Source organism: Eucyclogobius newberryi, unplaced genomic scaffold (assembly GCF_026437365.1).
Source record: "Eucyclogobius newberryi isolate DKJ021-1_F unplaced genomic scaffold, fEucNew1.0.hap1 SCAF_17, whole genome shotgun sequence".
NCBI classification, from domain to species: Eukaryota; Metazoa; Chordata; class Actinopteri; order Gobiiformes; family Gobiidae; genus Eucyclogobius; species Eucyclogobius newberryi.
The window spans coordinates 10,331,594-10,342,369 of record NW_027315801.1 but is presented as its reverse complement, the minus strand read 5'-3'; the positions used below and the strand labels follow the sequence as shown (position 1 = coordinate 10,342,369).

The window sequence follows — 10,776 nt, the reverse complement described above, 5'->3', positions numbered from 1 at the left end:
TTAAATTAATATTTGCCAATAAAAGTCTTTGTATATATGTATGTGATGGTGTTTTGTGTTGTTTAAGTGCAGAGCATAGAGTGAAAGAGCACTGCCTGTTTTTCAAAATGGAAGTAACACGTTCATTGCATCTGAATGACAGAAGAAAAGTGGGGGTTAGAGAAGTGGTTGTCCATTTCCTGCTTGACTTGATGTGTGCACAAAACAAGAGTTCTTACTTCCTCTAACAGTGCAGAGCCTGGCGTGCTGTTGGAGGAGGGAGAAGACTTTATTTTTTTTAGATGCTGCGCACAATATTTTTTAAACCAAAATAGTATTACAGTAACAATGAGCCACAGACCAAAAGCTAAGACGGATTGTGTCCGGAGCTGCCTGCTGAGTGCACAGGAGAACGAGAAGGTGGAGGAGCTGCTGGGCAGAAGGTGTGCTGTAAGTCTCCATCAACTCACATGTTCACTCATAATGATTCTAATGTAATTGTAATTGTTCAAATTGTACATCATTTTATTGCAGTGTTTTACTTTGTCAAATAATGCTTTCCAGTTGTAACTTTGAATTTTACTGTCCCCAAGTTATTGCTATTGAGAATCTTTAAAAGAATAAAAGAAGTGTTAAGAATTACATTTTAGACAACAAACAATCCATCAAACTTTGTCTATTGAGCTTATTACACGACACAATGTTTTTGATAACATTTCCATGATAAATGTTACTTTTAGGCTTTTAGGCTATTAATGGCTGTGGTTCGCAAACATTTCGTCCTCCTTTAGGTCCTCTTTGTCTTTTAGAACCTGGTTTAGTCCTGCTTTAACCCACAATAGTCCTGTTATTGACCTGATTTAGATCCGGTAGCACAAAACCACTGTATTGTGTAAAATAAACAACAAACTCTTTAAATTAGAATTTCGCTCCAATCTGTAATTTATAATGGAAAGCAAAGCATTTGTAGTCCATATTTTCTACTTTATTTGGTGCTTACATGAGGTCATTAACAGGAAACAGTGGGTGCACCATCTCTTCCCCTGCTGTCAGCAATAGACACAGTAAAACAGGCTTAATCTGAGCCTGGACAGAAGTGCCTTTGTTCTGACACTTGTATCAGCTCTCATTACACACAGCAAACACAAGAATAGTACATTATTAATAGCCATACATCCTCTATGACTGTTCAGAGAGGTTTAAGATGTATTTGAGGGAATACGGAAGTGGCAGCTGCACTCAAACTAACACAAATGGCACATTGTGAAGTGTAAATATCGGTAGCTGATAGTAGCTTTTTATTTTTATCCTATATCAGATTGAAATTGTTTCTTTAATGCATGTCCTTTTTGACTTAGATAGGCTGTTCATCATTATTCATCATTGTTCATGGTTTTATGTTGCACAGAATCACCAAAGCAAGTTCTTATGTTTGTGAATTCTGTTCACTGGCAATGGCAATAAACCTTGTCTGAGTCTGACTTTAAGAGTAAAGCCTGTGCTCCTGCTGGTTTAAAAAAGTATTACAATCGAGCTCGACTGAACCTGGGCTGCCAATGCCTTAAGATGCACGTGAAGAACAAATACAAGTTGTTCTCCTTCTCAAGAGAACTAGGCCAATCCAGCACTAATTCATGATTGGTGTAGGTGCTTTAGGTCCAGATCGGAGAGACGACCCACAGGTTTAAGCACACTGGACAGGGCTCAGATTAAGGATTTTCACTTGTATAGCGGTGCTGCTAAACAATCCGTTAATTATTCGAAATTTGTTTAGCAATTTCATAATTGCATAGCAAAACACGAAAGTGACTAACAATCAATATTTTCCATTGATATAACACAATCATTTATTTAAATGTATTTGTAAACATTCTATTAAAGTAAACTCTTAACAAATTAACTTTTAAACACTTTTTAAACATTTTTTCTTTAAATAAAACTTGCAAATAAAATTAATTGTTGAACAAATGAATCAACACAAAATCAGATGGCCTTATTTACAACTTTCTTCCATATCATCATCAATCAGATGACTATTTGCAGGAGTCTCATTTACATATTAATTGTCATTACACACACTTAATACAAATGTGTTAAGCTTCTGGTGGAAAAATAAAGGTTGCTGTGGTGTCCATCATGGTGTATTTTATGTGTTATTCAAATTGTACCACTCTATTTGACGTTCCATTCTCTTTTTCGTTTTTCTACTTGATAACGGTCCCTAAGTACTCTCGTCTCTGCTCCGGCTGCACATTCGGATCAGTGTAATTCGCTGCGCCCAAAATACGCATCTGATTGTGTTTAGGAGCTATTGACCCCGGAAGTCTGAATCTGACGCAAACTTTACAGCACGTGGCTCCTCCCACTTTCAGACACATGCGATTGTACTGTCATCCCGATTCTGGAGCCCAGAACTAGCAGCGGGCCTCGTCATGACAACACAGCGTCCTACATGTGTCATGACGTTATTTACGATCGATTGACGAGTGATCAGTACTTTTAGGCGCTTTGGTTACACAATTAAACACACATTTTTGTATCGCAAGAGCTGTGATACAAAAGCACTTTTTCTGACGAATGCATCGCATTTGAGAGAAATTGCGTCGCATTTTGCGATGCCATCCATCCATCCATCTTCTGCCGTTTTATCCGGGGCTGGGTCGCGGGGGCAGCAGTCTGAGCAGGGACACCCAGACTTCCTCCTCCCCAGACACTTCCTCTAACTCCTCCGGGGGGATCCCGAGGCGTTCCCAGGCCAGCCGAGAGACATAGTCTCTCCAGCGTGTCCTGGGTCTTCCCCGGGGCCTCTTCCCGGTGGGACATGCCTGAAACACCTCCCGAGGAAGGCGCCCAGGAGGCATCCGGAACAGATGCCCGAGCCACCTCAGCTGGCTCCTCTCGACGTGGAGGAGCAGCGGCTCTACTCCGAGCTCCCCCCGTGTGGCCGAGCTCCTCACCTTATCTCTAAGGGAGCGCCCAGCCACACGGCGGAGGAAACTCATTTCGACCGCTTGTATCCGCGATCTTGTTCTTTCGATCACTATCCAAAGCTCATGACCATAGGTGAGGTCAGAACGTAGACCGACCGGTAAATAGAGAGCTTTGCCTTTCGGCTCAGCTCCCTCTTTACCACAACGGTCCGATGCAGCGACTGCATCACTGCAGCCGCTGCACCGATCCGCCTGTCGATCTCACGCTCCATCCTTCCCTCACTCGTGAACAAGACCCCGAGATACTTGAACTCCTCCACTTGGGGCAAGGACACCCCACCCACCTGGAGAGGGCAAGCCACCTTTTTCCGGTCGAGAACCATGGCCTCGGATTTGGAGGTGCTGATTCTCATCCCAGCCGCTTCACACTCAGCTGCAAACCGTCCCAGTGCATGTTGCAGGTCCGGGTTTGATGGAGCCATCAGGACAACATCGTCTGCAAACAGCAGAGATGGAATCCTGTGGTCCCCAAACCGGACACCCTCCGACCCCTGACTGCGCCTAGAAATTCTGTCCATAAAAATTATGAACAGAACCGGTGACAAAAGGCAGCCCTGGCGGAGTCCAACATGCACTGGGAACAGGTCTGACTTACTGCCAGCAATGCGAACACAGCTCCTGCTCCGGTCATACAGGGACCGGACAGCCCTGAGCAAAGGGCCTCGGACCCCGTACTCCCGGAGCACCCCCCAAAGGACACCCCGAGGGACACGGTCGAAAGCCTTCTCCAGATCCACAAAGCACATGTGGACTGGTTGGGCAAACTCCCATGAGCCCTCGAGCACCCGATGGAGAGTATAGAGCTGGTCCAGTGTTCCACGACCGGGACGAAAACCACTCTGCTCCTCCTAAATTCCAGGTTCGACTATCGGTCGGATTCTCCTCTCCAGTACCTTGGAATAGACCTTACCCGGGAGGCTGAGGAGTGTGATCCCTCTGTAGTTGGAACACACCCTCCGGTCCCCCTTCTTGAACAGAGGGACCACCACCCCGGTCTGCCAGTCCAGAGGCACGGTCCCCAAACGCCACGCGATGTTGCAGAGACGTGTCAACCAAGACAGTCCTACAACATCCAGATATTTTAGGTACTCAGGGCGGATCTCATCCACCCCCGGAGCCCTGCCACCGAGGAGTTTGCGAACAACCTCAGTGACTTCAGCTTGGGTGATGGATGAGCCAGCCTCCGAGTCCCCGGTCTCTACTTCCTCTTCGGAAGACGTGACTGAGGGATTAAGGAGATCCTCAAAGTATTCCTTCCACCGTCCGACGACATCCCCAGTCGAGGTCAGCAGGCCTCCACCCGCACCGTAAACGGTGTTGGTGCGACACTGCTTCCCCCTCCTGAGGCGCCGGACGGTTTGCCAGAATTTCTTTGGTGCAGACCGATAGTCCTCCTCCATGGCCTCCCCGAACTCCTCCCAGGCCCGGGTTTTTGCCTCTGCGACAGCACGAGCCGCGGCTCGCTTGCCCTGCCGATACCCGTCGATGACCTCCGGAGACCTACTAGCCAGAGTGGCCTGATAGGCCTCCTTCTTCAGTCTGACGGCATCCCTTACTTCCGGTGTCCACCACCGGGTTCGGGGGTTGCCGCCACGACAGGCACCGGAGACCTTGCGACCACAACTCCGAGCAGCCGCATCAACAATGGAGGCGGAGAACCTGGTCCACTCGGACTCAATGTGCCCAACCTCCCCCGGGGACATGGGAGAAGCTCTCCCGGAGGAGCGAGTTGAATACCCTACTGACAGAGGGCTCCACTAGACGTTCCCAACAGACCCTCACAATGCGCTTGGGTCTGCCAAGTCTGTCCGGCTTCCTCCTCCGCCAGCGGATCCAACTCACCACCAGGTGGTGATCGGTTGACAACTCTGCCCCTCTCTTCACCCGAGTGTCCAAGACACGCGGCCGGAGGTCTGATGACACGACAACAAAGTCGATCATTGACCTACGGCCTAGGGTGTCCTGGTGCCATGTGCACTGATGAACACCCTTGTGCTTGAACATGGTGGCGTTATGGACAATCCGTGGCTAGCACAGAAGTCCAATAACTGAACACCGCTCGGGTTCAGATCGGGGAAGCCGTTCTTCCCGATCACCCCTCTCCAGGTTTCACTGTCATTGCCCACGTGGGCGTTGAAGTCCCCCAGTAGAACAACGGAGTCCCCGGTCGGTGCACTGTCCAGTACCCCTCCCAAGGACTCCAAGAAGGCCGGGTACTCTGCTGTTCGGCCCGTAGGCCGCCACAACAGTGAGAGACCTGTCCCCCACCCGAAGGCGGAGGGACGCGACCCTCTCGTTCACTGGGGTAAACTCCAACACGTGGCGGCTGAGCTGAGGGGCTATAAGCAAGCCCACACCAGCCCGCCGCCTCTCCCCGCGGGCAACACCAGAGAAGTGGAGCGTCCAGCCCCTCTCGAGGAGATGGGTTCCAGAGCCCAAACTGTGCGTGGAGGTGAGGCCGACTATATCTAGTCGGTATCGCTCAACCTCCCGCACAAGCTCAGGCTCTTTCCCCCCCAGCGAGGTGACATTCCATGTCCCCAGAGTTAGTCTCTGTGTCTGGAGATCTGGTCGCCGAGGCCCCTGCCGTCGACTGCCGCCCAGATCTCTCTGCACCGGCCCCTTATGGATCCTCCTGCAGGTGGTGGGCCCACGGGAGGGCGGCCCCATGTCGCTCTTTCGGGCTGTGCCCGGCCGGCCACCAGGCGCTCGCCATGGAGCACCCATCCCAGGCCTGGCTCCAGGATGGGGCCCCAGTGACGCCGATCCGGGTGACGTAAACTGCCTTGTTCTTGTAGTCATCATAAGAGGCTTCTGAACCGATCTTTGTCTGACCCGTCACCTAGGACCTGTTTGCCTTGGGAGACCCTACCAGGGGCATGAAGCCCCCGACAACATAGCTCCCGGGATCATTCGGGCGCTCAAACCCCTCCACCACGTTAAGGTGTCGGTTCAAGGAGAGGATTTTGCGATGCGATACCGCTTATTCTGAACCCTGCTGGAACATAAATGAGAGACTCGTGTGAGGCTCTCATTCTGCTTAGGCTTGAGAACAAACCATAAATTGAAATAAATTAAGAATAAATCGACATCACAATAAAAGTGATGATTTGAACATGTTTACCTCATTTACATTGTTTAAACTTACATAAACCCTTTAATGGTTTAACTTTCTTTGGACAATGTAGAAACAAGCCTCATAAATCCTGTTCATATTCAAGACACTTATTGTGCGTGCCTTTACCTGCTCCATCTCATTGAAATAGACAAATCTAATCTGATTTCCTGTGTCTTTAGTCCATGGCGACCGCAGTGGCTCAGCTCTTCATGGCTCTGCCTCACAGTCCTGGAGCCTGGAGCCCGCAGCAGACTGGAGTGGTCTGCTTTGTGAAGGACAATCCTCAACGCTCCTACTTCATCCGAATGTTCGACTTGAAGGTACCTGCTTTCAGAGTTATTTATATCACACGTGTATAGTTTGGTTTTATTGCTTGTTCCTTTATTTGGTTTGAGAAGTTTATTAACTGTATTTATTTATTTATTTAATCAACTAAAACCAAAGACTTCTGTTCATACACAAATCCTAACAATGTCTTCCCTCCATCCTGATGCTTCATTTGACCTGTGGAGGCAAAAGGGAATTGTTTCTGTCAAAGTCTCCCAAACATTTGCCTCTTTCATTCAATCATTACTTACTTCTGATTGCTTGCAGTATTTTTTTCTTGTTTCAATTTAAATTATCTTCCAAAGTGCAGTAAAGTCTTGTTTTCAGTACAGTAGTTACTCCGCTGGCAGATAGTTTAGCCTAAAATAAGAATTAAAAAGAGTCAAAACTACTCATAACATATAATCTATCACTGACACAGATGGGGAGAATGGTTTGGGAGCAGGAACTCTACAACCACATGGTGTATTCATCGCCTCAGCCTTTCTTTCATACTTTTGCTGCAGACGTGAGTATCTACACCCTTGTTACAGCGAAATCATGTGTTGTTTTAATAAGAATTTGGACACAAAAATATTGCTTGTTTGTGGCACATTTCAGGACTGTCAAGTTGGTGTAAACTTTGCGGATCAACAGGAAGCAGAAGCCTTTCTAAACGCTGTTGATGATAAAATTAACCAAAGAAGCAACAGACAAGGTTATTTATTTATTCTGTATCAAAATCAAATCATAAATCAAATGTATTAAAAAAATAAAGAGATTAAATATTCAGATTTTTGTATGTCCCCATCTTTTTCTCTCTACTTCTTCTGTCTTGTTCATTTTATCTGTATATTAATGTGTATTGTACGTGTTGTCCCCCCCTGTCTGTAAATACCCCCCCTTTTTTACTATGTTCAGCGTCTTTGGGTCACTGAAAAGCGCTATATAAATAAAAGTTATTATTATTATTATTATTTTTATATATATTTTTAAACGTAACTGACCTACTTATTTTACAGAAAAGAAACAGCGTCCTACTCAATCTGCAGGTAAAGAAAACGTTTAAAAACTATTTTATGAAGGATGACAATGATGAAATAATGAAGATATTCACATCTTTTCTTTAGGAGACCGGGCTCTTCCTCGAGTGCCAAATGAAAAAGGTATGTTATGATTGCTTATTTTAAAAACAAATTATTAGTTAAAATGCAACTAAAATAACATTGATTACTAAACAACAATGATATTTGTTGTTCATCATAAGGAGAAAAAAACTGCAGAATGTTGAAACTATCAAAATTCTAATAATAACATTTTATGGAATGTCTAAGTCATATTCTGATATTTTTTTTATCTTTAATGTGAAATATGAACAACATGTGCAAAAAAGGCACTTATTGTACATAATATAAGCTTTATGTACATCTTGATTTCTTATTGCATTTTTCTATTCACCTGCTGTTCTTGAACTGTGCATTGCAACACTAGAATTTGTGGGACAAATAAAGGTTCTCTTATCTTCTAAAAGTGAAAGGCCATGGTGTGAGTAATAGTGAATATTGTGTGCAGTGTCTGGAAGCCCGGGTGGTTTTCACATGACGACAGTGGACATCCCGAACCCGGACATCCAGTCGTCCCGGTACCGCTCCATTCCCTCCCCCATTTCATCCCTGTCCAAGAGCAAGAAGGACAAGAAGAGCAAGAAGAAAGGACCTAAGCTTTCCAAAGCAGACATAGGAGCACCAAGTGGATTCAAGTAAGAACACACTTTTCATTTGTGTCTTTAGCTGCTCATCACACGGCACTTATCTTTTCTTCATTCTGCTCAGTTTGAATGTTCTCCTCGTTCTAGCTCCTCTAACCTAAAACATACGCAGTGCACTGGAAGTACTCCTGACCATGAACGTTTTAGGTCCCAAAGCTCCTGACTAAGTGTCCAGTGACATTGAAGGATATGGATCAAATTCAGAAAATACATTTACTTATGGGGATGATAAAAAATGTCCAAATATATTTAATTTTAATAGAGATTGAAGTTTGAGCGATCCAGATTCGATCTTCTGTCAGGTAAAGCATGTGGTTTGGAGCAGAGTATGAAGGAAGAAATCTGACTTAAAAAAATAAAAGCATGATAGTTAATTTTGGGTGTTTTTACTGCATTAAAAATCTCTAAAAGCATGCGTCCTTACTGTGAGCGGGCTTTCATCTCCACAAACACTACTCTTACTTGGCCTGGATGAGCCTCCACCTGCTTGTTTCCACGGAAATGTTACTTCTTCTGCAAAATTATTCCATTTTAAATCTATTTCCATGGAGAATGTGCCGAAGTGCAGTCTCGTGTTTCTATTTCCATCGTGCCCGACGTGCCACCTCCAAGTTACACACTGTTGTTAAAAGTCTCAAACAATTTCTATTTGTTTTTAGTAAGGAAAACGAAATCCAAATTGAAAAAAGGGGTTGATCAATTCATTGGGAAAAACGGTGATACATTTCCTGTCACCTCGCCCCAGTGGATCATGTGTAAGGCCCTGATTCTAACACTCTCTCCTCTGATTATTGGTCACTTTAAACATTTCTTTCAGACATGTATCTCACGTGGGCTGGGACCCCAACAACCTGGACCCGGACCTGCTGAAGCTGCTGTCCCAGGCCGGAATACAAGAGGCCGACATGAAAGACGAACACACCTCTCAGCTCATCTACGACGTCATCGAGCAGTCTGGAGGTCTGGAGGCCGTCAAGAGAGAGGTCAACAAAGGTCAGATATAACACTGCTGGTTTGTTTAGTTTGACAGCTGTATCTTCAAATAAAGTGCACAATTTTTTATATTATGTTAGATTTAATATGGATTTTGTTGTGTTTGACTATAGAGTTGACGTGGTACTTAAATGTCAAACTCAAATTTGATACTAAAGGCTAAAATGTAATTACCAACACAAAATAATGTATATGGTTCTGTTCTAGATCAAGACAAACTGTTTAGGAAAGGTTGAAATTTTGTTTTTGTTTTATGCATTTTTTTAATAAGTATAATGTCATTTTGATGCTGGTTTGTGGGTTTACAGTTTTTACCACCTACTCTGTACTTTATTTGTTATTAATTAGTTATTGCTGCCAAACTATGATGTGGATCTTTAGCACCTTTGCCCATGCTGTTGTATTTGATATATATTATTGTATTGGTGTTAACTAATCAACTATTTAAAACTTTAAAAACAACTTAGCTTTTAACCCGTGCAAATTGTTCTCTAAATTATTTTTAATTTCACTTCTATTTTATGTTTTTGTGGTTTTAATTTGATTCTACTGGTTTTATTGTTTTAGGACTAGTGAGATCATTCTAATTGAACACCTTTTGTTATTTTTTATTATTTTGTCTTTTTGTAGCACTTTGTAAACTGTTTTGTTTATAAAATGTGCAATATTAAAACGTGGATTTGTAGATGAAGTGAAAAAGTAGACGATTAAACTTGTCTTCTCTTTGCAGACAGTGGCCCTCCTCCTCCCCCAGGCAGACAGGGGCCCCTCCCTCCTGTGCCTGGCTCTGGTGCACCGGCTCCTCCACCTCCTCGCGGCCGCCCTGGACCACTGCCCCCCATCCCGGGACAGTCCAGAGGCAGCCCAGGTCCTCCCCCCCCGCAGCACCCTCCGTCCCGCGGGGCTGTTCCTCCACCACCGCAGCAGTCTCATCCCTCCAGTCGTAGCAGTCTTCCTCCTCCTCCTCCTCCAGCAGCAGCGCACTCCTCGCCCTCCAGCAAACCCTCACATCACACTTTACCTCCTCCTCCTCCGCCCTCCAGCCAGCCACGACCCCCGGGGGTCCCACCTGCCCACCACGCAGCGCCCGCCGCCAGCAGAGGAGGAGGAGGAGTGCCGCCTCCTCCTCCACCGCCTCCACCTCCACCTGCCATGGCCCCCTGCTTCACGGACGGACCGGCCCCGCCCCCTGTGCCCTGCTTAGGAGCCCCAAAGCCCGCCCCTGCAGCCATGTCCAGTGGAGACGGTAGAGGAGCGTTATTGGACCAGATCCGACTGGGAAAGAAGCTCAAAAATGTAAATATGTAGGATTTTTCAGTTCAATTGCAAAAACGGATGAGAAAAATTGCAGTAAAATAGGTTTAGCCATAGAAAACATTATGATACAAAGAGTAAACTGCCTCCGATAACTTAAAAATTGACACTAATTTGTTTGTGCAAATGAACTCTTCTGGCGTCTGCTGTCACTCTCTTAGATTGTTAACATTCTAGTATATGGTATATTATTTGAGCCTTAAATGTTGTTATGTGATACTCCAAGGTTCAGATTATTCCTGTTGATTGCATAGTATAACAACACTTTGCATATTAACAACAGTCATTTTACCTGTTTGCTCTATTAA

At 45.3% G+C, this 10,776-nt stretch overlaps 1 protein-coding gene across 1 annotated transcript in view; it reads left to right on the top strand.

The window, feature by feature from the left end:
- The first annotated feature begins 302 nt into the window (after nt 1–302).
- The window catches only part of wasb (WASP actin nucleation promoting factor b), a 126,467-nt gene continuing 115,993 nt past the window's right edge, over nt 303–10,776 (top strand). Inside the window, exons 1-9 of the mRNA XM_072449065.1 lie at nt 303–429; nt 6,267–6,407; nt 6,836–6,922; nt 7,015–7,111; nt 7,416–7,445; nt 7,524–7,559; nt 7,966–8,152; nt 8,979–9,154; nt 9,885–10,450. Coding sequence (XP_072305166.1) covers nt 328–429; nt 6,267–6,407; nt 6,836–6,922; nt 7,015–7,111; nt 7,416–7,445; nt 7,524–7,559; nt 7,966–8,152; nt 8,979–9,154; nt 9,885–10,450 — 1,422 coding nt within the window. The 5' untranslated portion in view covers nt 303–327. The remainder of the gene's footprint in view (nt 430–6,266; nt 6,408–6,835; nt 6,923–7,014; nt 7,112–7,415; nt 7,446–7,523; nt 7,560–7,965; nt 8,153–8,978; nt 9,155–9,884; nt 10,451–10,776) is intronic.